We start from the raw sequence: 22,546 nt of genomic DNA on the forward strand, positions 1-22,546 counted from the left end.
CCTGGAGAATAAGTATACACTACACATCAGAAAAGGAGAGAAATGCAGTTAACTTTGACAGGGAATTTACTGTCTTTTATAAATTCTGCACACCATCAGCCAAAGTCCACCTTGTCTAGGAACAGGTCAGGAGCTACGATACCAGTACTCTGTCATCTGCCTCCATAACAAGAACGGTGTTCAATGTCAGGGTGACATACTGCATGTCAGGATCTGACTCTGCTAAAGGTTCTTCTTAGCCTGGCTGCTGGCTGTGGAGTGCTGGCTGTGAAGGTACAGGAAAACACCTCACCTGGTGGCCTTTTCTTCTAAAGGACGGCCATTAGAACCCAGGCATAGGAGCTTCTGGGGAGGAGGTATACAGAGTACAGTACTAACAGCACAGTCTATTTTTGTTTTGTTTTGTTTTCTTTTGGGTTTTTTTGTTTGGTTGGTTGTTTGGTTGGTTTTTTGTTTGGTTTTGTTGTGGTTTTTTTTCTGTAATGTAGTAAGTGCGTAATTGGTCTCCTGCCTCTCTGGTTCTGGAAAGTTGTTTCAAGGTGTATTCGACAGCTGGGAAGAAAGCAGGATACAGAGATTGTGCCAAAAACGCAAAAACTAAGGACATCTGGAACCTGATTAATACAAATTAAGCATGCCCTGCAGGCTGCTGGTCCTTCATTGTAACGTGAAGTGAAAGGACATATGTAAGAATTGCAGTTTGAAAATGGATGTCTTTTGCCCATAATGTATTAATTTGATACCATATAACATTATCCAGCGGACTGTCATTTTCCTGTCAGAAGATAATCTTCTGACAACAACAGACGCTTGGTACTCTTATTTGAAACAATACAGTACAGAAAAGGTACCAAAGCTAATTCATGGACTATTAAGAAAATTATTTGTATATTACATTAAAAATTGAATGTAATTCAATAAAGTACTCAGCAGAGGATTTTGGATGGGAAGGCACGTCCTTGTGTGAGGTAAGAACAGTTAGAAATTTATTTGAGAACAGTTAGAAGTTTATTAGAAAGAAACGAAATTCTGATTGATCAATCTCTGTAATGCCTACCTCCCATCTTAGGTACCACACACAATTACGTAGTTATCAATGCCATGTCAGTTCATATCGCATTGTGTTAAATGCAGACCCAGGGCATTCCTAAGAGTGGACATTACTGAGCAAGCATATACTTCCTTATTGCAATTATGGTAATGGATGATCACTAAGCTACTTCTATAAGAATAAATGTCATAAACACACAGAGAATATCAGCTCTTACATTTTTAGCTGGTCTCTCCTTTTTCCTCTCCTCTCCTCTCCTCTCCTCTCCTCTCCTCTCCTCTCCTCTCCTCTCCTCTCCTCTCCTCTCCTCTCCTCTCCTCTCCTCTCCTCTCCTCTCCTCTCCTCTCCTCTCCTCTCCTCTCCTCTCCTCTCCTCTCCTCTCCTCTCCTCTTTTCCCTTCCCTTCCCTTCCCTTCCCTTCCCTTCCCTTCCCTTCCCTTCCCTTCCCTTCCCTTCCCTTCCCTTCCCTTCCCTTCCCTTCCCTTCCCTTCCCTTCCCTTCCCTTCCCTTCCCTTCCCTTCCCTTCCCTTCCCTTCCCTTCCCTTCCCTTCCCTTCCCTTCCCTTCCCTTTTCCTTAGCTCAGTTTTGCCCTCCAAAATAACAGGATTCATTTTGTTTATCTTTCTAACTTGGCAAAACTGAAATGTGACTTTCTAAAATGAAGTTATGGCCTCATAAACTTGTAGTGGACTCTTCTTTTAAGGTAGCTTTTGTGGCTTGTTCACTGGCAAAGCTAATATTATTTTTTTTTCCTTAAAGCAGACCTAATTACTACCAAAACACTGAAAAACTTGATGCTTTGAGTAATGTTCATTTTTACTAGCCTGGCTGAAAATGAGCCAGGTATTTCTTAGTGTCACACCCGTCACACAGCTTCTGCATCATCAGTTTATCTTCCTCTGAGGGAAGGTTAAAGATGCAGCCTTTCATTTCATGGTGTGCACTCTTTGGCTCTGCACAAGGAAGATAAAGCCTGTCAGAAGGAAGTGGTGAGTCATTGGTATTCTTCTGGTTTCTTCAAGATCAGCTTATTTCACAATCATAAGGCATTTTTTTCAATTCATTTGCCCTTCAATCCAGACAGAAAATATAATATTGTATAAACAATAACTGACAAATCAAATACAGTTGGTCCTGGCCAATATTCATATATCCCAGCCTGTTGCAAGAGAAAAGGATTTGGTATATCCCATTTTTGCTACATCCACTTCTCAGCAGATCCATTTCTCTTGCTGCTTTGTGATACTGAGGATGGAAGAAATTTATTTCATTATTTTTTCCCCTTCATTGCCCTCCATGTTCAATACTCCTGTGTTACTCGGATATCTTAGTCTATTCTCCATCATATGTTAATAAGCATTTGCAGTCAGCAGCCACTGAAAATAAGCATCACAAATTCAGTATACGTAATCTATTCTGGATAGAAGTAGGAATGCTAGGACGTCCACTAGATTTAAATCCTTGATGAGAAGGACTGAAGTGTGATTTCCCCATTTCTGTCACAGGTTCATCTATGTCAGCTTTCTATTTTGGTAACTATTTCCTTTATTGATTGCTTTTCTTGTTTTTCACTAATTGCTTCAATAATTATAAAGGGGTTCATGAATGCAAGAGGAAAATGAATTTGTATTAGCCATAATTATTGATCTTTTATGGCCCTCAGCTGGAGCATGCCAGAATACTGAAAAGAGTAACAATAATGTGGCTTTAAAAGCTGCAAAAATGCAGATCTTCCTCATCAATAAGAGAGGAATGGTCCCGAACTTTTTCTGAAAGTTATTATCTTTCTTGGGCCTTTGTACACCCCTGGTTGCTCATCAGTTCAACTAAAATGTTAGAATCTTCTTTTTATTATTACTAATATTATTACTAATTATTTCTAGTATATTCCTACTATGCTGGTAATCATGGCTACAAGAAGTCTAGTATTCAAGTACTCCAGGACTCTTCTGCTTTGATTTTGCTCAGAGTGCTTCAAGTTTTTAACACTGTCTTCACAATCCCAATCAGAAAGTTAAGTTGTAGTTTTTGGTGGGTAGGTTTATACAATTTGGATGGCTCATCTCCTACTAAAAGTGGATTGTTTACTGGAGAACAGATGGAAAGCCTGAGGCCACCTCTCTCCCTGCCCTCCCTGCATCAGGGTCTGAGCACCAAGTGCAGAGCAGCTGGCAGAGATCCAGCTTCCAAATGCCCATCTCAGCTGAGCACTGCAATCACTTAATGTGATGTACAGAATAATCGTGTAAAGGCTCCATCCCCATCATGTCTCCAAGATGAAGGGGGCAGAGAGAAGAGATTGGCAAACTCCAAGATACAGTGGAATTCCTAATGCACATAACCTATCAGGATTGCTGTGAATAATAAGGGTTTAGGAGACATAAAGGAGAGCATGGGGAAATGAATGAGGCATGTGATACACACTAAAGTATAGAAGACACTTGGTAGTATGTCGGAGAACTCAGACTTGCCTTATGGAAACAACACCTTGAATGGGGAGAATGCCAGAGCTCCTCACAGATGAGGAGAGTGGGAAAGGGCTCCTGACATGATCCTCATCCCCTGAAAAGATGGAAATTGCAGAGCTTCCCCTTACCATCTGAGACTGTGTCAGGGGTTGGAGAAGGCTGTGCCATACTTTCCCACATCACAGGATGGGCACTGGAGGGAGGGGTGAAGCATACCCTCCATTGCTTCAATCACAGAAGCAGAATTATGTCTCCTGAAAATGCTGGAAAGCAAGTCTTCTTGCACAAAGGTAGCCAGACATTGGGCATGCTCATTTGCACATAAATGGAAGAAGTTCAGGTAAGGGCACTGAATGCTTTTGGACACACAGCCAAATTCTTAACCGCTTCTCTGACACTCCCCCTCACCAAATACTTAACTAAACTGGCACAGTTTTAGAATACATAACGTGGACTCCATCCTGGGTCCCATCACTACACTGCAACCCTTGGTATTTCAGCTAATAGGCTTTGGAGGCACTATAGTGGAGACCGAGATGGGAGAACTTTAAGGAACAATCAGCAAAGCCAACATAATAGTAACTTCGAAAAATATAAAAGGTTTTGGTAGAGGGCTTATTTATTTGGTTTTGAGTTGGTGTTTCTTGTGTTGGGTTTGTTGGTTTTTGTGTTTTTTTGTTGTTTGTTGGTGTGCTGTTGTTTGTTTTTTGTTTATTTGTTTTCATAGCAAGATGATGTACTCCAGTTAATTGTGTACTCCTTCCTGAAACGAGATCATCAGAAGTACAACATGTTCCCCAAGCTCTCTGGAATAAACATTATACATGTTCCCCTCGAGCATTTTCATTAGGATACTTGGCTGCTGTCAGTGCATGTGACTTCGTACATAATTCATCTAAAAAGCCCATACAAACCAGCCCCTCTAGGGATGGCAGGCAACCTTGGAGGGCTCTAGGCCCAAACAGTGGTGTGTAGATTGTGGCTGGCTCTAAAGTTTCATTTTCCTGGTAGATTTGCAATATGGGCATACCTTTATTGAATATATTTGTTTGCTAACCTTGCTGTCTGTGGGTGAGAATATGCTAGAGACTATTCCAGGTTAGATTAATGTTTGTTCTGGACATACATGAGTTAGTAAAAGTGACCCTCTGGAGATACATTCAGAGTGAACTCTGAGGTATGTCAATCAGTGGGTGCAACCTGAAATGTATTGAGTACAACAAGCATCAGGTTTAGCTTTCTTTTTTTTCCTTTTCTTCAGCATTTTCTCCAGGGTACAATGCGGTGTTGCACAGGCGTAGCCTTGTTCAGGCTGAACTCTTTGGGGAAAATACATCATGCTGGATCTGACAGCTTGAGAGATGTGAGGCTGCTGTGGCTCCATGCCCTAGGTCCAGCCAGTACAGAGGCTGAAGGTGTATTTCCAGCAGGCTTGTGCACACAACACACATGTACAACATGTATATGTGCCTGTACACGTGGCCAGCCACACAGACCACAGACAGACACATGAAGTGCTCACACAAACACAAACAACACCAATAGCCTCATCCCACTCCGCACCCTGGCAGAGCATCATGGTGGTCCACTAGTGAGAACATATATCTGTACAGCCATACATGCAGTGTGGGTCCCTCCATCAGCTGGGCTTGTACACTCAATCTGCCCATGGATTCCAGTCCCCCCAGTTCTTGACACCTAGACATACAAGCGTCCAGTGTTGGCCTGTGCTCATGGGTTTCACACCTGGACAGTGGGTCTGAGGCTCTCCTGGGACAGCCCTTGGAGGGACCCAGATGTGGTATCTCTTCTTTTGACCCATTAATTTGGGTTGTCACCTGCCTTTGTGCCCCTGTGCTCCTCTCAATCTGTGGACGTTGGTCTTTGACAGGCTGATGGCTCTTACAATAAGCCTGGAAGCAGCCAGGACCAGGATTTTATTTGGGCTCTACCACCTGTCTTTGCCTCTCTGTGCTCCTTTGTGGATGTGCAGATGAGCTTTTATCACACTATTTAATGCGAACAAGCTAGTTTGTGCAATGGTATCATCACAGCAGTGCCCCCATATTACTTTGTGCTAGCTACCTAGGCTTCCAGCATGTCAGCTGCATTGGCTGTCTGTGGCTGTGTATTTTTGAACCCCGTTTCATTTTGCTGTGCAATACTCCTTGTAAGCTGCCCACAAGAGCACACACAGGCACCCCACCATTGTTGCCTGGACAATTATTTGAAGCCTCTACATGTTCAGAAGTGCAGGGTCACACTGCTGCCAAGAAGGTTAGTCTCCTGTGTCTTTGAAAGTTTTGTTCTTTCATGGTTGGTCTCAGTCTTCCTGCTAGAATCAAGTCCTTTATTAAACTGATTCTCAAGCAGAGTCTTATCTGAGAACAGAGGTGGCTCTTTAAGCTTGTACCTGATCTTTTCTCAATGGATAACATATTGCAGCATAGACCTTACACTTAACTGCTTCTTCTCTGCCATGAAGGTGCATTTCACTATGCTTGGTTATAACCAGAATTGACATGTAATTTTTTAGGCAGACCTGGAGGGAAGTAGTGCATTATAATAGTGTCTTCATTCTTTATAATTGTGTGTTCACCTTTTTCAGCTTTGTAATATTCACTTTGAAACCTGCCTGCTGAGAGATGAGTTAACAGTGGACAGCTTTGCCCAGGCAACACTGCTCTTATTCTCTCCTTCAGTAAATGACAGTTTAGAAGCGGTAGCAATACAAATCTCTTTATACTCTATTGAACTAATAAGCAATATTTTCAGAATAAGATTTTATGAATTAACAAGTATCACAAGGCATTTCCTAGGAGCAGAACTAGGTAGCAGGGTAATACTGAAGCAGTGTGCATATGGACAAATGCCAGTGTGAAATGTTGAACTTTGCCTTTCCTTTAGGGTTCAGTTTTTAAAAAGTAGGACTTTTGTTTTCAAAGCAAACTGCATTTTTCATATAATATTTAATTCCATCAAACAAAGGAAAAAAGCCTCCATGTTATCTTTGGCAGTCTTCTGTCATAATAGTCCAAAACTCTTTTGGAGATTTATTGATGCTACTTCATAGTACTTTGAACCAGTAGTGGAAAAGATGAGCAAATAACATTGCTTTAATTAGTTTCCAGCAAGTGCTCTTTTCTGATGAGGGATATGGCAGAATTGCCGTACAGGGAGAACAAGTCTTGTGTTGATCACTGAAAGTAATGGATCATTGGATTCCTGCATTAATCTGCCCCTCTGGTGTCTATACATTATAAAAATTCAAACATATTGCAGATTGCCTGACTAGCATACAACTGGAATGTGAAAGATTTACAGGGTAAATTACTATTGACATACAACAGGGCACTGAGACTGAACAAGAATTGCTGTATTCAGCTTACTGCAAACAGCAGCTTTGCCTTTTCATGTCTTCAACCTTCCTGAGGCTAAAGTTCTTTACAAAAACAATGGTTTATGTTTTGGATTAATCAGAAACTTTGGTCATTTGAAAGGTCATGTATGCAAGGAACAGCAAAAATCTCTTTTTAAGTGGCCTGTGTTGTGGCTTTTGTGGAAAATTGTAAGAATCAAAATCTATAGAAGCCATTATTGGAACTGTATATCTAAAGAGAAAACATAACAGTGCTAAGCCTATTATATTATTTTAATCCAAGCTCCTACTAATATGGGGTTGGGTGGGGATACACTTGACTGATTTTCACAGTCACTTGCACTTGTGTACTACTGAGTCTTTTGCAAAACATAAACGTTTGGAATTGTTATCAAGGACAAGATCTGTTCTCTTGTTGCTTAAAAAAAAATGCTCAAAACTAGAAGATATAAGCAAAGAAGATAAAGAAGTCTAAGAATAAAATAATTATCTTCCATAATGAGAAGCATTTGAATGCACAGGCTCATAGTTCAGAGAATCAGAAATAGTATCTGGCTGCAGTAAAATAAAGGGGATTAGATTCTTAAGCAAAGAAACTCATGTAAGGCTATGAAATGAAAGACTGCAAACTAAGGCTGAATTAATTATTTTTACATGGGTGTCATGATATTTCTTCAGCTTGTATTCTTAATTTAACCTTTTCTTATACTTTGTCTTTGCAGAATATGCAGTTAATTCCTTCTGTAAAGCTTACTATCTTCACTGTACATTTTGCTTTTAAAATGTCTTCAATTTCTGCCTGGCATAAGGGGAACAAATTGACCCTCAACTCATAACTGTTCAAAGCTAAGCTCTTTCAGAGTCCTTAATGGACTAACATCCTCTGACGTCTGAGTTACTAGTATTTGCAAAGTTGCTATGGTGACAAAGGCAGTTCTGGTTAAAGCAACAACAACAACAACAAAATTCTATGTTGCTTAACCACAAATTCCAGAAGAACTCAGCATTGTTCCAAAAGAACATTTCTGCCAAAATGAATGTGCGGTGCCCTTTATTTTCTGAACTGTATCTTTACTAAAATGTAACTGTACAGAGAAGTCTGACCTCTGCTTTGGTCACACTACCTTATGATCACCTACTCAAATTACTATAAAACAGATTTAAAATAGCACAGTGTCCATTTCCTGAAGGAAATATTCAGGACAGGCCCAAGGGAACAATCTGCTACACAAAATGCCTGGGACTTGCTTCAGCTTCTTTTTGTTCATTCTGATGAGGCAAAACAACCCTAAAGGCAGTGTGATCCTTCACCTTAAATTCCTTTGCCTGGCACTGTAAACCCATCACACATGGCTGAGAGGTGCTTGGGCTCATGCAGGGGGGCCTGGGCCTGTGGGCAATGGCATTGGACCCAGGCTTACAAAGATAGCTGTAGCAGTTTTTGCCTACGTCCATCCCTCTGGTCTTGCAATAAACAAAGTCATCTGGGAAATTTGATCCATTTTCTGGTTTTCACTGGAAATGGTTGTCAGACTATTAATACATCATGGTCTTATTTTGCTGCATGAAATATTTTGCTGATAGGGATCTGAATATGTTGGTATAACCACTGTGTTATGTGAAGGGGTCACTAGTGAACTTAGCACCCAGACAGACCAGCTCAAAAACTTCAGTGACAGAAAAGAGAGAGAGATGTGCTAGGTCTTTTTCTCTCTCTGCTAATCATATGGGAACAGAAGAGATATAAATGTCCTACCAAGCACTTGACTCAAAGCCTAAAGCTAGGCATAAGCACAAGCCCAAGGCAAAGGGTAAGCCCCTAGAGTAAGCTTGCTGCACCTTGTGTCACTTTCAAGGGCAGCTGCTGCTCTCAGTTAGTAGGTGGTAGCAAGCAACATCACTCATGAATGAGCCTGGAGCCAGAATGTGGAGCTTTCCTCTCTACAGATAAGGTCTGAGTATCAGCAGAGTGGTGCTAGTCAGCAGCTAAGAGATGCTGCAAGTGTGATCCTAAGTTGCCCACTAGCATGCATCACATTCAAATTGCAGAAGAGAGCTTTGCAGGGTAAGCTGTTTCACCACCAGCACTCAGGGTCCATGGTGTTTCAAGGCCTCAGACAATCCAGTTCAGCTGTAGTCATGATCATGGCTTGTATAATTTAAATGGGAGTTAAATTAAAGTTCAAACTCAGTCCCTGCCCATGGCTTAATAATGTACAATACAAACACTGCTGTCATCCTGGTAAGTCAGAGACCTATAGTGGAATGTGCTGGAGAGAAACTGCAGAAGGAACACAGAATGACTTTGAAGTTTTGCTAATAAATTTAGATGCTTATTTTTAAAGATGAGGGATAAAAAATGAAAAAGCTGTTGATTTTCTTTCAAAGCTTTGGTTTTAGATGGTAAGGTTTGCATTTAAATGTGAAAAAGCTTTTTTTAATTGTGTGGGAGAAAGTGTCACTTCTTTCTAAAAATATAGGAAAAATGTTGATTGCAGGAGAAAATATTGAAAGATTGTCTTGTTTTAACAACCAAAAGTAAAACCTGTGTTAATACTATTTCTGTAATAATAATTCCTGACAGATAATCCTTAGTTCATTTGAAATCCAGAATTAAACAGAATCATGTTACCCTACATGTCAAAATCAGTATCGTCTTTTTTGTCTTGTTACAATTCTGTTTGAAATTGATTTAAGCAGAATTTGCTTTGCTTTGACTTCTCTCTTTCTCTGTGTGTCTCTCTTTTAAGGTCAACTCAAATCAAAACCTACTCTTGGGATAATGCCCAGGTTATTTTGGTTGGTAACAAGTGTGACATGGAGGATGAACGGGTAATCTTCACTGAGAGAGGCAAACATTTAGCAGAGCAGCTTGGTAAGAACCTAATGACAAAGCTTTATGATTTCTTGTGAGAATGTCCATAGTAATGTCATTAATTGCTACAGTACTTGTAATGAAATGTTTGTGATACATTCACTGCAAATAAATAGTCATACACTGCCTCACTTTAGTTTGTGCAGGCTGAGGTCTGAACCATAATACTGTATCATCATTAGAAGGGCCTTGTGTCCAGAGATGACCTTATGCAGAGCTGTGACTTGTCTGTTATGTAAAAGTGTCCACAAGACCAGTGCTGGCTCAGAGGCTGGCTCAGAGTAAAGACACATCTGATAAAACATTCCTTATGCTGCTCTTGAAATAGGAAGAACATTATGGTCTTTGTAATAAGCCGCAAGTTTAGACATGTGTCTCTGTACATGTTACAATATGTTTGGGTAGTTATAGCTATAGACAGATATGTCATATCCAGAAAAAAATGAAAATGAAAATGAAAATGAAAATGAAAATGAAAATGAAAATGAAAATAAAAATAAAAATAAAAATAAAAATAAAAATAAAAATAAAAATAAAAATAAAAATAAAAATAAAAGGGAGAGGGGGAGAGGAGAGGAGAGGAGAGGAGAGGAGAGGAGAGGAGAGGAGAGGAGAGGAGAGGAGAGGAGAGGAGAGGAGAGGAGAGGAGAGGAGAGGAGAGGAGAGGAGAGGAGAGGAGAGGAGAGGAGAGGAGAGGAGAGGAGAGGAGAGGAGAGGAGAGGAGAGGAGAGGAGAGGAGAGGAGAGGAGAGGAGAGGAGAGGAGAGGAGAGGAGAGGAGAGGAGAGGAGAGGAGAGGAGAGGAGAGGAGAGGAGAGGGATTCAAAAAATGTAACTGTATACTTTTACCTCAAATTTAGAGCAGGCACTAAAATGTCGGGCAATAAACATAAATTTTGAGTGTAAATTTTGATGATTTTTTTAAAATCACATATCTAATCTACATTTTTATTCATTGAACTATTTTCCTATAGAAAGAGGTTAATGCAGTGATTTGACAAGGAATCCCCAAGGTCATGAATTTAGCAAGATGAGAAGGAACTTTTTGCATGTTGTATAGTCAAGAATACTCAGCTGTAAGAACCAATGCTTGCCAAAAAAAAAAAAAAGGCAAAAGGCAATAGATATCAAAACTCATGTTTCAGGCTTTAGAACAAACTTTGACTCCCAGAATTTAGAATTCAATCTTTATGGAAGCAGATTATCCTCTATTCCCATCTTGATCTACTGTTGGGTTTTCCTTTCTTGGATATATATCCTGTGGCTGTCACAAGGGCAGATTATCGTATTGGATAAATTGTGGCTCTGATCCAGTATGTCATTTACTGTTCTCAGATTGTGCACACAAATGTTTATATCTTTCCCATATAGCTGCAATAATTTCTTAAATCTGCTCAGAGGCTGTGGGTGGTGGTGTCAGGAAAAGCAGAGCAAGTTTCCCTGAATTGTACTAAGTGCTCTGGCTGTGTTGTCCAGTTTGAAGGACATGAGTTTTGTCAGACACTTGGGACTGTCTTTACTTTCTTTGGCAGTGAGTTGATAACATCTCTTGCAGGCAAGTTTTTAAAATAACAATATAGATTTTTGTATCAAGCAAGATGTATTTTAAAACTGTGGGTCCTTTTAATGTCATGGTCTGCAACGTTGACTATAGCCACAATTGCAAGCAAGCACAACACATGAGTGCTGTGCAAAGCTGTGAAACACTGTTCTCAAGTGTGGTTTTATCTTCAGCCTTGGTTTATTTGAAGTCACTGAAAAATGAATACATGTACATTTTGTGCTGGGTTTTCAAAAGGTCAGAAAAAGCACTGGGCATTTGGCCCTCCAGGAAACATGATGTTCTGTTGAGAATGGGAAAATCATGCCTCTTCTGTGGCTGCTGACCTCTTTGAAAAGTGTGGCCTTCAGTTTTATTAACAAGATATAATCAGTCATTTCTTTAAACCTCAGTGCTGGTTTATTTCTCAAGTGTAACCCAAACAAGTTGTTTAGTTCAACCAGCAATGGGTCTCATTCCCTGCAAAGGTCTGGCTAAGCCAAGCCAGTCAGGTATCCTGTGGTAGCTCCAAGTACCTCTCCCGTAACACTCCCGGGAGTTCACAAAAGAAAGATCTGACCTTGAAGGGAAATTAACAGGATGTTTATGAAGACAAAATTTGTCTCATTTCCATTTTAGATTTTTTTAAAGTTTGTTTTTAAGGACTGTTCTGGTTTAAGCTGAGCTGGCAACTAGGACCACATAGCTGCTTGCTTATCCCCTCTCAAGTGGAATGGGGGAGAGAATCAAAAGGGGAAAAAAGAAAAAATACTTGTGGGTTGAGATAAGAACAGTTTAATAGAGCATGACACTGGCGATACCACCACAGATCACAGCAGCAAGCACAATGCTACCTACGGTGATGGCCAGAAGTAGGTGCCTTGTGAAATGTATAAAAGGGCAGACACACAGTGATACTTTCCCAGACTGTAGCAAATTATATTCTTGGATCTCATGAACCAAAGGCAGTATCTTTATATTCAATAGCCTTTTCAGAACTTTCATTTATGGACCTGTCCAGTGAGGTCTTTGAAACCACACAAAAACATACAAAATATGCACAGTTTATCTGAGTTACCTGTTTCTGCTTTGAATTGATCACTTGCTAGTTTTATCTGATGTTTCTTCACTGTTGGATTCTGAGAAACAGTGAACAATTGTTTGCTGTTACCTGCTCTGCAACACTGTTGGTTTCAGAGACCTCTGTCACACTTCTCCTTTTTCTCCAAGCTGCACTATTTGATCATTCCAGCCACAAAGATGATCTCACACCTTAGCTGTTCTTTGTCACCCTATTCAGTACTTTTTGTAATGGCACATGCTTTTTTTCAGAAATTAGTTCATGATTGTTTAACATGTTAGCATCATTAAAAGAGTAATGGTAGAATAAGATTAAAACAGACAGATCAAGTAAATTCAGCTGAGTCACATAACTTCACCTCACAGAACTATCATACCAAGAAAATACAGAAATGTGACGAACAAGCCGGTAGAGAGGACCAATTAATGTATTGTTAATATTGACACAGAAAACAAAGCAAACACATTTTAATAAGTTTGTTCACTCATCCCTAAAAAAAAGGGTTGTGGAACATAGTGCTTACGCTATTTTATCCCTTCATGAATGTTTGCTCTGAACAATACACACATTTGTTATTGAGCAAAACCCCAATATATTCAGCACTTACATGCTTTAAAGTATTTTAGTAAAAAAGGCTTTAACATCTTGCAATCAAAATACATGCACACTTCCCAGCTGCATTACTCACACAGCTTTTCTGACATGTTCATCTTGTGCTTCTCAGCGAAGTTCAAAGTTTCATACATTCATAAAAGTTTGGTGTCACTTATCAGAACAGAAATATAAAGAATGACTCACAGATGGCATGAATGTCTAAGTTCCTTTTATTCGTGGTCTGTATGACATATTGTGATCTACATTCTGGCAAACGATTAGCAGGCAGAGGTGTGCACAGACCTTTGAACAGACTCTGAGTAACTGCTCATGCAGATGGACAGTTGCATAGTTTGTCATACAGTTCCTCCATTTATTTATATTTTGCTGTGCTTGCAAGTTAGGTACATAATTTTGTATGTGTTCTTTGTTTGCTCACATGCTTCTGTACAACTCCCATTTTCTCTGTGTGTGCTACAGATTATTTCAACACTCATTGGTTTTTAATTGCAAGTATTGTCATTACAGACTATGTTATATCTTTAAGACCAGGGCCCCTAAGGTTGCTGCGGAAGTACCATCCTGTCATAGGCCCAAGTCATACCTCTTGTGCTCACATTGTACCAGGTACTAGGGGGGTACTGCAAGATCTGCCCCAAATATCTGGTCATGTTTTCTTTAAGGTTCTGTTTGTCCTGTCTGGGGGCACCTCGCATGTCTGAGCATGCCTTAGGGTGCATTCTCTTGCTTTCTAAATGTATCCTGGAACACTGTCTCTCCCAGAGGCCACAAACGAATGTCAGAAAACAAAACAAAACACTTTCTGGGTGAGCTCTTACATTCTCTTCCACAAAGGCTGGCAGAAGCCAGCTGTCATGCTGCATTCAGGGCCCATGCAAAGGGCTCTGTGTGCTCCATGCCCCAGTGCCAGCAGTGCCCAGGATTTCACTGTGCCCTGAAGCTTGTCGCTCAGAGAGGTAGTCATTTTACCCCTCGGATTTTAACACATACCTTATTTTGCATATTTTGGGATGTTTTTTTCCTTTCCATCCTTTTTCTTCTCATCTTTTTTGGGCCATTTCTTCCTTAAAGTCTTTATTTTCAGCTTTTTCTTTCTTTCCTTCTCTTGATTACCAGTGCTTTGAAAATAAATTCCAAAAAAAACAGGAAGAAAATTTTTCGCTTCAAACCAAAATTATTCTGCCTTGCTTGTTTTGTTTTCATTTTGTTCTTGGCTCAGGCATGTATGTACATAAGGGTCATGCTGGAGATGCTAGAAACCTGATTCAGGGATGACTAGATTTCTTCAAATTAATCCCATTTACTACCCCAGCAAGGGTGAAAGTGGAGCATTTGTCAGTGTCATGTGCTTATACAGGGTGCAATTCAGCATCCAGCACTTCTGTATGATCTGACTAAGCCTGCAAGACCAGGTCTGCTACTGAGATGGGGCAAGAACATATCTGGTGTCTGAATCCTGCCAGGACTGGGGCACAAGACAGCAGCTCCCAGCATCAGGAGTGGAGCCAAACCTCACTTGTCTTGAGGTATAAGCTCTGGGGGGGTAATGTGTACATTAGACATCTGTGGGTATACTGGGGATATTAGACATCTGTGAGTTTAGGCATTAACTGAAGAGGCATTTTTAGGGCTGTAATTTTGGCATCTGCATTGAGAATCAAGTGGGACTTGGCACCTCAGCACACAGTTTACTAGAACAGTAAGTTCTGTTTTGCCTCTGTGACTGGCTGGAGGCTGGGGTGCAGAAGGCAGGGTCACAGGCAGTTTCAAAAGCATGGACATATGGCTGTGTCTAACTTTGCATTAAAAATGAAAATAATTGGGTTGTGCAAGAAGATGCCTATTCATAGTTCCACCCTTCATCATTTTTTAGCTCTTTTTAAAGGCCAAATCTTAGTGCCAGGGGAATGAGACAGATAGCACTGACAAACACCAAAGTATTCCGTTTGGTTACAACACACACAGGATACTGGCAGAGCAATTAAAGGCTCCTGTCCCCAGGATGTTTTTTTACAGGAGGGAAATGCCAGCCTGCCAGTACCTTCAGATACTTGGAGCTGCATTACAGGAAAGCTACTTAATGACAATGGGAAACAAGGGATTGTGTTTGCTCAACAAATGTTTCATGTAAACAAACAAAAAAAAATATTTGCCAAGAATCTGATTTGTTGCCCAAGTGTACTCATTTAAAAAGTATCTGGAGGCTACAATCAGAATCAGTACAGCTGGAATTATATGGAAGACTTATGTTCTGAAAGACTGGAAAAGGTGTTTGCTAGAGCATCACCAGTAACTGCCCCTCAAGTCTCTCCATTCTGTCACAGCTCAGGGTCCCCCTTTAGCTTTTGTTTTTCATAAATCTTGACACCGTAAAGGTGAATTAATACCTTAGCATGTCTGTTATCAATCTTTACACTAGCTCTATCCAGAATGGTGCTGAAGCACTGCTCTTTGCTGAGATAATATTAGCAAACTTCTATCTTGGGGTTTATTTTTTTAATACTTTTCTTAGTGTAGTCCAGCCCTTGGGCTTGTTTGGTCAGCAGAGGTCCTATCCAAGTAGTCTACAAAGTAGAGCACAGGATAACCAGATCTGGTACCATAATTGCAGGTGTAGGGAGATACTTTGAAGAACATCAATGGTCACCAGCTACTTTCAGCCCAGTCTCCTAGGAGACTTTGCAATCATGCCACGTGTGTTTGTCTCTCTTTGAGAGGCAGAAGTCTCAAAGACGTTAACAATTCTGAGGTAGTGGACAACTGAGCAGAGGAAGAAGGCCTTGCAGTTGCCTTGACCGGCAGCCTGCAAAGTGAATGCAAACCTTATTAGATACTATTCAGAGCAGACAAGCAGGTGCCTGCCAGTGCCTCATCAGAACTGCCCACAGGATGCAAATCCAAGAAGATAAGGCATCATTAGCTCATCCCCTTTATATACTATGACATCGTTGAATGATTCGTTCCCATGGTTTCCTAGATTTTGCCTTTGTACACCATTGTGTTACAAAGGGAGTAGCTTCCCACAGCCACTTCTTGCTCTGACGTTGCAGTCGCCTGCTACTCCTCAAAATAGCGGACTGAACAAGGCACAGGCAAGAGCAGCACTATGGATCGCAGTTCACGTTTATCTTCATGGAAGGGTAGTTATTGCGGGAACAAACCTTTGAGGACATCTGTTAAACTTAACAAAACATCAGGGGTGGTAAATAAAATTTTCTTGGTGTGGACAGGCACTCTGAAACCAGATTTTCCTGATCAGCTGGTGAAACTTTAACACAGCTCTTGTCTGTAATGTCTGTGGAACTGTGCTTAAAATTTACTAGATGGTATGTCCTCTTTGTGTCACTTTTTCTCAGGAAGATGAGAGGGTGCAGAATGTTCTTCCCTTTGCATATTGCTGTCTCTTCTGTTCTTGCTTTCTTCCTGTTTTTTTGAAAGCTGGCATAAACAAGAGTTAATGAGCACTGATGAAGGAACCTCTGCTAAGGCAGGACAAGTGTGGGACAGAGAGAGAACAAAGCTGGTTAATTCAAGCTATTTATCTGTTCTAGGGAAACTATGTAATTGGTTCTATGTGCACTATAGCTCATCAGGTGAACAGTAGCAGCATGCCGGTGTCCTCGCCAGCTCCTGCTGCTGTGTGACTCTTTGGGGGCTGCTGAAGACTTGCTAGCTTTCTCTGAGTTGGTTCTATTGGGAAGAAGATAGATGAGGGAAAGAGACACGGTGTTAAGGGCAGCAAAGAGAAAACTGAATTAAATAAAGAAGAGGCATTTATATTAGAACATTGTGATGGAATTTCCACACACATTGTTCATATGTTCAGTCAGCACTTTGATATTTTGGATATTCTCACTTTCAGCTCTGTTGTGCCTTACCTACCCACTTGCCTCTTGGGCTTTGTCATATCTTTGTGGTAATCTGTTCTGCCCAGTCTCACCCACATTGGAAGTACAGATCATCATGAGTGGTGGGAACATGGTGTTCTTTGAGCTCAGATGCCCTGAGCATCACCAGAGTTGCCTCACATCAGGCTTATACTCACATGGAAAATCTTTTCTCTCCATTAATAACAAGAAGAGGAAAAAACCTGGAGAAAGTCTTAAAAAAATGTAGATCTGAGGCCTCACACACAGGCATTTTAGAGGCTTAGGGTCTCTAAGTGCTATTAGTAAAATAATTGCAAGATGAGTGGAGAGGAGACGTCACAAGGAAAATGTCTGCAAAACATTCCATAACAAAATGGAAAAAAAACGGAGTTCAGACACACCCTTCCACGAAAAATACTCCCTAGCTCTTTGTTCCACAGACAAAGTTTCTGTTACAAAACAAAATAAAACAAAACAAACAAACCAAAAAACACCCACACACACACGAACAAAAAAAAATCCATACAAAAAGGAAGGAACACCACTCAAAATTATAACACCACTCTAATTTATTGGGATATTTTGCATAAGGTAGTACTCGTGGGAACTGAATTCCCTGCACAGTACAGTCAGTTGCTGTCCAAGTGGCAAGAGGAGCCTCTGTTTGAAAGGTCTTTGCAATGGTGTCTTCGGCTGCATTAGATGAGACTCTCTGAGTGCCTGTTCTGCTGAATTCTTGTAATCCAGCTGGTTCTATGTGCCCAATACACATTATGATCTGGTGGCAGTGATTACTTTAAACTATGCACAAAGAATCTCTTAACTGGCTTCAGAAGACTGTTCTGTGTGACCAGTTCTGCATCTTGAAGAACAGTTTCCACAGACAATCTACATGTGTCTTACCTATGTGCAGCTGAATCTATTCTACAGGAAGAATTGCCTGGGGGAACCCACTGGCGTGACACTTTTCTCTACTTAGGGTGTTTTTCAGCAAATTTACACATATAAATAGTTCCTATCAGTTGGTGTATGCACAACAGGGGCTGCCTGGGCGAATCTCCAGGACTGTCCAAAATGCCCATGTGTACAGTTCCTGTAAAGAATAAAGCAAGCACTTTCTTGTAGAGGCAGTTGGGAGGCCAGTCACTTTCTCACAGGTCAGTGCGTTGTCTCGTCTATGCATGGTCTAGTTAGGCAATGTCCTGGATCACCCAGGCAATTAATGACTAAGTTGATAGGAAGTGCATGCAGGTATAGCCTGATATCCAGCTACAGCACTACTGTGACTAACATTTCCTTCTTATATCAAAATTGTAATTGAAATTCCATAGATTTCACCACAGTTGGGTCTATTTTTATTTTATTTTATTTTATTTTATTTTATTTTATTTTATTTTATTTTATTTTATTTTATTTTATTTTATTTTATTTTATTTTATTAAATATGTTTGTGCTTGAACACCCTGTAATCCTGTCTTTCTGGGATAATGGGTGCCTCTAAGTTTTTCACGGTGTTCTTATGCAGAACACCCTCACTGGGGCAGTGGGCCTGTTTTCTTGATCCTGTTCAAGTTTCAGTATTTCCTGACATCAGTCTCTTATCTTCTTTGTGACTCTTTTTCTTTCACTTTCTGCTTTTCTCTTTCCAGATCTCTTACCTACCTGTCATTTCAGGATCATCTCATATACCAGTAATTCTGTCTTCTCCCCTGTAAAAACTGCTCCCCTCAGAAATGTCATTAAGATCCATTCTTCTTCCTATAGTCTTCTCCAAGGCTTTGGTGTACCATTCCACATTGGCCCTCAACCCTTCTGCCCTCTAGTCCTGCTTGCTCCTCTTTGGAACCAGCTGCTTTCCTCCTACTTATTGTGGAGCAGACACTACCAGTTGTGGAAGGACCTGACTGTGTTCCTGTGCTAGAGTTGCAGACGGGTTTCAACACAGAGCACTGAAAATGTGGAGGATCTTTCTCCCCCAAACAGTTCCCAAGCTATCTGAAGAATCTTCTCCTGCATGGAGCTCTGCAGGAGGGCTGAAGCCAACAGCAGATGAGGCTACACAGGCTTTCCCCATTCTCATTCTAGTTTAGAACAAAGGAGACATGTAAGCCAAGCTAAATTAAACAATCAGATGTAGATTCAAACCTCCTCCCAGTATACAATTTATGTACAGGGTCTTTTACTATGCACAGCTTTCCTGCTTTCTAGAGAAATGTGGATAGAAAAAGTTTTGCTGGCAATGTGAACTCGTACCTGTGAGGTTATCCTTACACTTCTTTCAGATATTAGTAGAAGTTGTATGACTAGACCCTGTACAATATTTATACCTCTTATTATCTAAACTAGCTATGAACACTAGCTTAGGCTTGTGCTTAGCTCCTGTGCATTTAAATGATTAATCACTTAGTGACATTTCAGCACAAGGCACCTTATGAAAATTAAAAATACGAAGAAAATTCAGAACAGAGTTAGATTTTGCATTGGTTATAAGTGCATTTTGGGATATAATACCAAGCTAAATATAAATATCTGCCTTAAATCTAGGCTACTTCTCAAACATAAAAAGCTACATGGTAAGCAGTTATAGGACTGAATATGTACATTACATCATGTTTAGGTAGCATATAGAATACATAGGACTGACGTGATCAAAGTAGTTGCATTTAAATTTCAAATGGCCTTTGCAACAGAAAGTTAGTCCATTAACTGGAAAACACAAACATTAAAAAACCCTTTCTTCCACTGAGGGTTCAAGTGATTGATATTTTCTTACTGGGATTTTTCTCACAATAAAACATGGTGGTAGTTGCATGTTGTTATACAGATTTAATCAGAAAGAATCAAAATATTTGTGCAAATGCTAAGCCACTTCTCTAATATTACCAGTCGATTAGATGTTTTGTGAACTGTTTCAATATTGAATCCTTAAGTAGTGGAAGGACAGAATTAAGATAAAATTTTAAATTACCAGGGAACCCCCAGGTGAGCAATGTGGTAACTGGGAGAAAGGTAGAGCACGGGGGAAAACATTTAGAAAACATAAATTAAAAAAGACAAATGTTTTGCAAAGGAAGCAAACACATGGGAAAATGCAGCACTAACAGAAGCCTGCTGGACCAGCAAGTTGCAAATATAGCCCAGATGAAGGAGCCAGAAGTGGGAGATGAAATATGGGACGAATAGGGGCAGAGAGCTTAGGAAAACTGGCTCTGATGATAAAAGTGTCCCTTCTGGGTTAAGGAAAGCTCTGTTTTTTTTGCCTTTGGGGTACTCATGCAAACTGATAGATAAAAAGTCCTTCTATATGAAATAAGGAACTTTTTTTTCCTTCTGTGTGTTTGTATATTTTTATTATTTTAGTTTGTGGGATTGGGAGGCCCTTTGGTCCCACAGATTCACATCTAAATTAAGTAGATATCAAATTGCAGAAATCTTTCCTTGTCTTGCTGGTTTTTTATCTGCTTATTTCCAGACACAGCTGGCTACTTTAATACCAGGTTAATGACACAATAGAAGTGGCTGTTTCCAGCTGAATAATGCTCAAAGTAAAATAATAGAGATGGAGCAGTAGATTATTCCTTCCCAGTGGCTGGTTATAGAGGGCATTTCCAAAATACTAATACCCACAAACTGGTGTCAACTTTTAGACTAAACTGTTTTAAAGTAGAATTTGTCTAAGAGAATGTATTTGGACCAGTACTGATTTTATCTGGGTTGATATAAAGCAAATAACACTAGTGTACTTTGATTGTGTTACAATTTCAACTGCTCTTGCAGTATCAGTCTTTTTAAGTTTGTGCTCTACATGTTTGTTTTCTGAGCGTCTCTCAACTCTTCATCACCCAAGAGAAATTTGTATATTTATTGGAGATACCAGAATATGCATCGAAAATAAATGTATTGTTTATTTTCTTAGGATTTGAATTTTTTGAAACAAGTGCCAAGGACAACATTAATGTCAAGCAGACGTTTGAGCGACTCGTGGACATCATCTGTGACAAAATGTCGGAAAGTCTGGAGACGGATCCCGCCATTGCTGCCAGCAAGCAGAACACTCGGCTAAAGGACACCCCCCCTCCACAGCAGCCCAACTGCGGCTGTTAGTCCCGCTATCAGCAAAGGCAGCTCCAGTGTGTTTGGTTGCCAACAGAGTATTTATGAATGGTCTATATGCCTTTATTTATACTGTCTTATTAATTTATTTGGGAGCAAAGTCTTTTATTTTACATCAGCAGCTGGTCGAGTATGCATATGGAGTTGGAGAGGTTATTAGTTTGAAAGGACGATGCATTTTTTAGCATCTGGCTTTTGCATGCAGGATAGCTGTTAGTTTCTCTTTTCTTTTTACTGTTTTGCATTACAATTATTTCAGCTGGTGCCATGTCCTCAGACCGCTTTTGCCTGGAATTGGCTCTTGCTTCATCAGTTTCAAATTATATAGTTGAATCCTTAGGGTAGTGGCCAAGGTGTTTTAGAATAAGCTTCCTGATGCTACTTTTATTTTTGCCTGACTGAAAATCAATGTAGACATATTCCTCTAGTGAGTCAATCACTTATTCTGTCCAGATCATTTGAATAAGGGACATTTTCTGAGCATGTTGCCTTGGCAAATCTACACGCATCATGTTATACATCACAGCTGGCTAGAAATTACAGAAGTCGGAAAGAAGTTAGCTAGTAGACCCAAAGCCACCAAGCTTTCCTATAAGTTTCCAACTGGATGTAGGTGTTCAGTGCAGACCCTCGGAGATATTAGGTACTTCATCCTGTTTGGATAGCTAGTATGTTTACATTTCCACACAAGATGCATGCCTTTCTGAAATTGGACTTAATTTCTCATTCCATCATTACAGAGATCCCGGTAGTACCTACCCCAGCAGTGGATGGCTGACTAGCTCTTTTCATTTCTCCCTGCATGAGAAATGCATTAAACACACAGTTCTTTATTATACCTGACAGAGCCAAATCCATTACACCTGGTTGTTCATAGCCAAAAACTGTCTTGTCTTGCTGCTGTCAAACATACATCTTTACGTTTTCAGGAATTTCATCTCCCTTTCGGTCACTGAGACAACCATCACTACACTGGCTACAAACACCTATATTTTACTCAGACCTATTGCAGAAGTGTTGCTGGTGTCAGCTGGTGTTTGATGTCATTTTTACTTTGATGAGGCTATCTATTTTGACAAGACTATCAGAATTTCATAAGATTTTTAAGAACTTTAATAAATTGTCAACATTTCTGGAGTTAGGCTGAGTACATTCATAAGATCAGCAAAAGGCATTGAACATAGCAGAATAATGTAAGCAAATTCCTGTTTAATAAAGTGCTCAAAATAGCCATATTTCACAGTATTTAAAAGTACTTCTCTAGTAACTGGTGGCAGTTTCTTACATCTGTGCCCTGGAGTACTTTGTACAACTGTTTCCCTTGCATCACAGTGAAGTTTTTTAACTAAATGGCACAACTGAAAAAGCATTAACTGTTTTATTGTTCCAATTAGAGAGAATTTAGGACAAGGCTGATGTTTCTTAAGCTGTCTGCAATGGGAAAAATCAAAAGACAAATTTAAAAAAAAGAAGTAACACAAGGTACTTCAAACTGCTCACAACTGCAAAGAAATCCCTCTACACACATTACTTTTTCTGAAGATAACTTATATAACTC

General features: G+C 40.1%; 1 protein-coding gene across 1 annotated transcript in view; it reads left to right on the forward strand.

The window, feature by feature from the left end:
• RAB3C (RAB3C, member RAS oncogene family) overlaps positions 1–22,243 on the forward strand; it is a 128,098-nt gene extending 105,855 nt beyond the window's left edge. Inside the window, exons 4-5 of the mRNA XM_065045249.1 lie at positions 9,648–9,772; positions 20,792–22,243. Coding sequence (XP_064901321.1) covers positions 9,648–9,772; positions 20,792–20,979 — 313 coding nt within the window. The 3' untranslated portion in view covers positions 20,980–22,243. The remainder of the gene's footprint in view (positions 1–9,647; positions 9,773–20,791) is intronic.
• The last annotated feature ends 303 nt before the right edge of the window (positions 22,244–22,546 follow it).

Source organism: Columba livia, chromosome Z (genome assembly GCF_036013475.1).
Source record: "Columba livia isolate bColLiv1 breed racing homer chromosome Z, bColLiv1.pat.W.v2, whole genome shotgun sequence".
Classification (NCBI taxonomy): Eukaryota; Metazoa; Chordata; class Aves; order Columbiformes; family Columbidae; genus Columba; species Columba livia.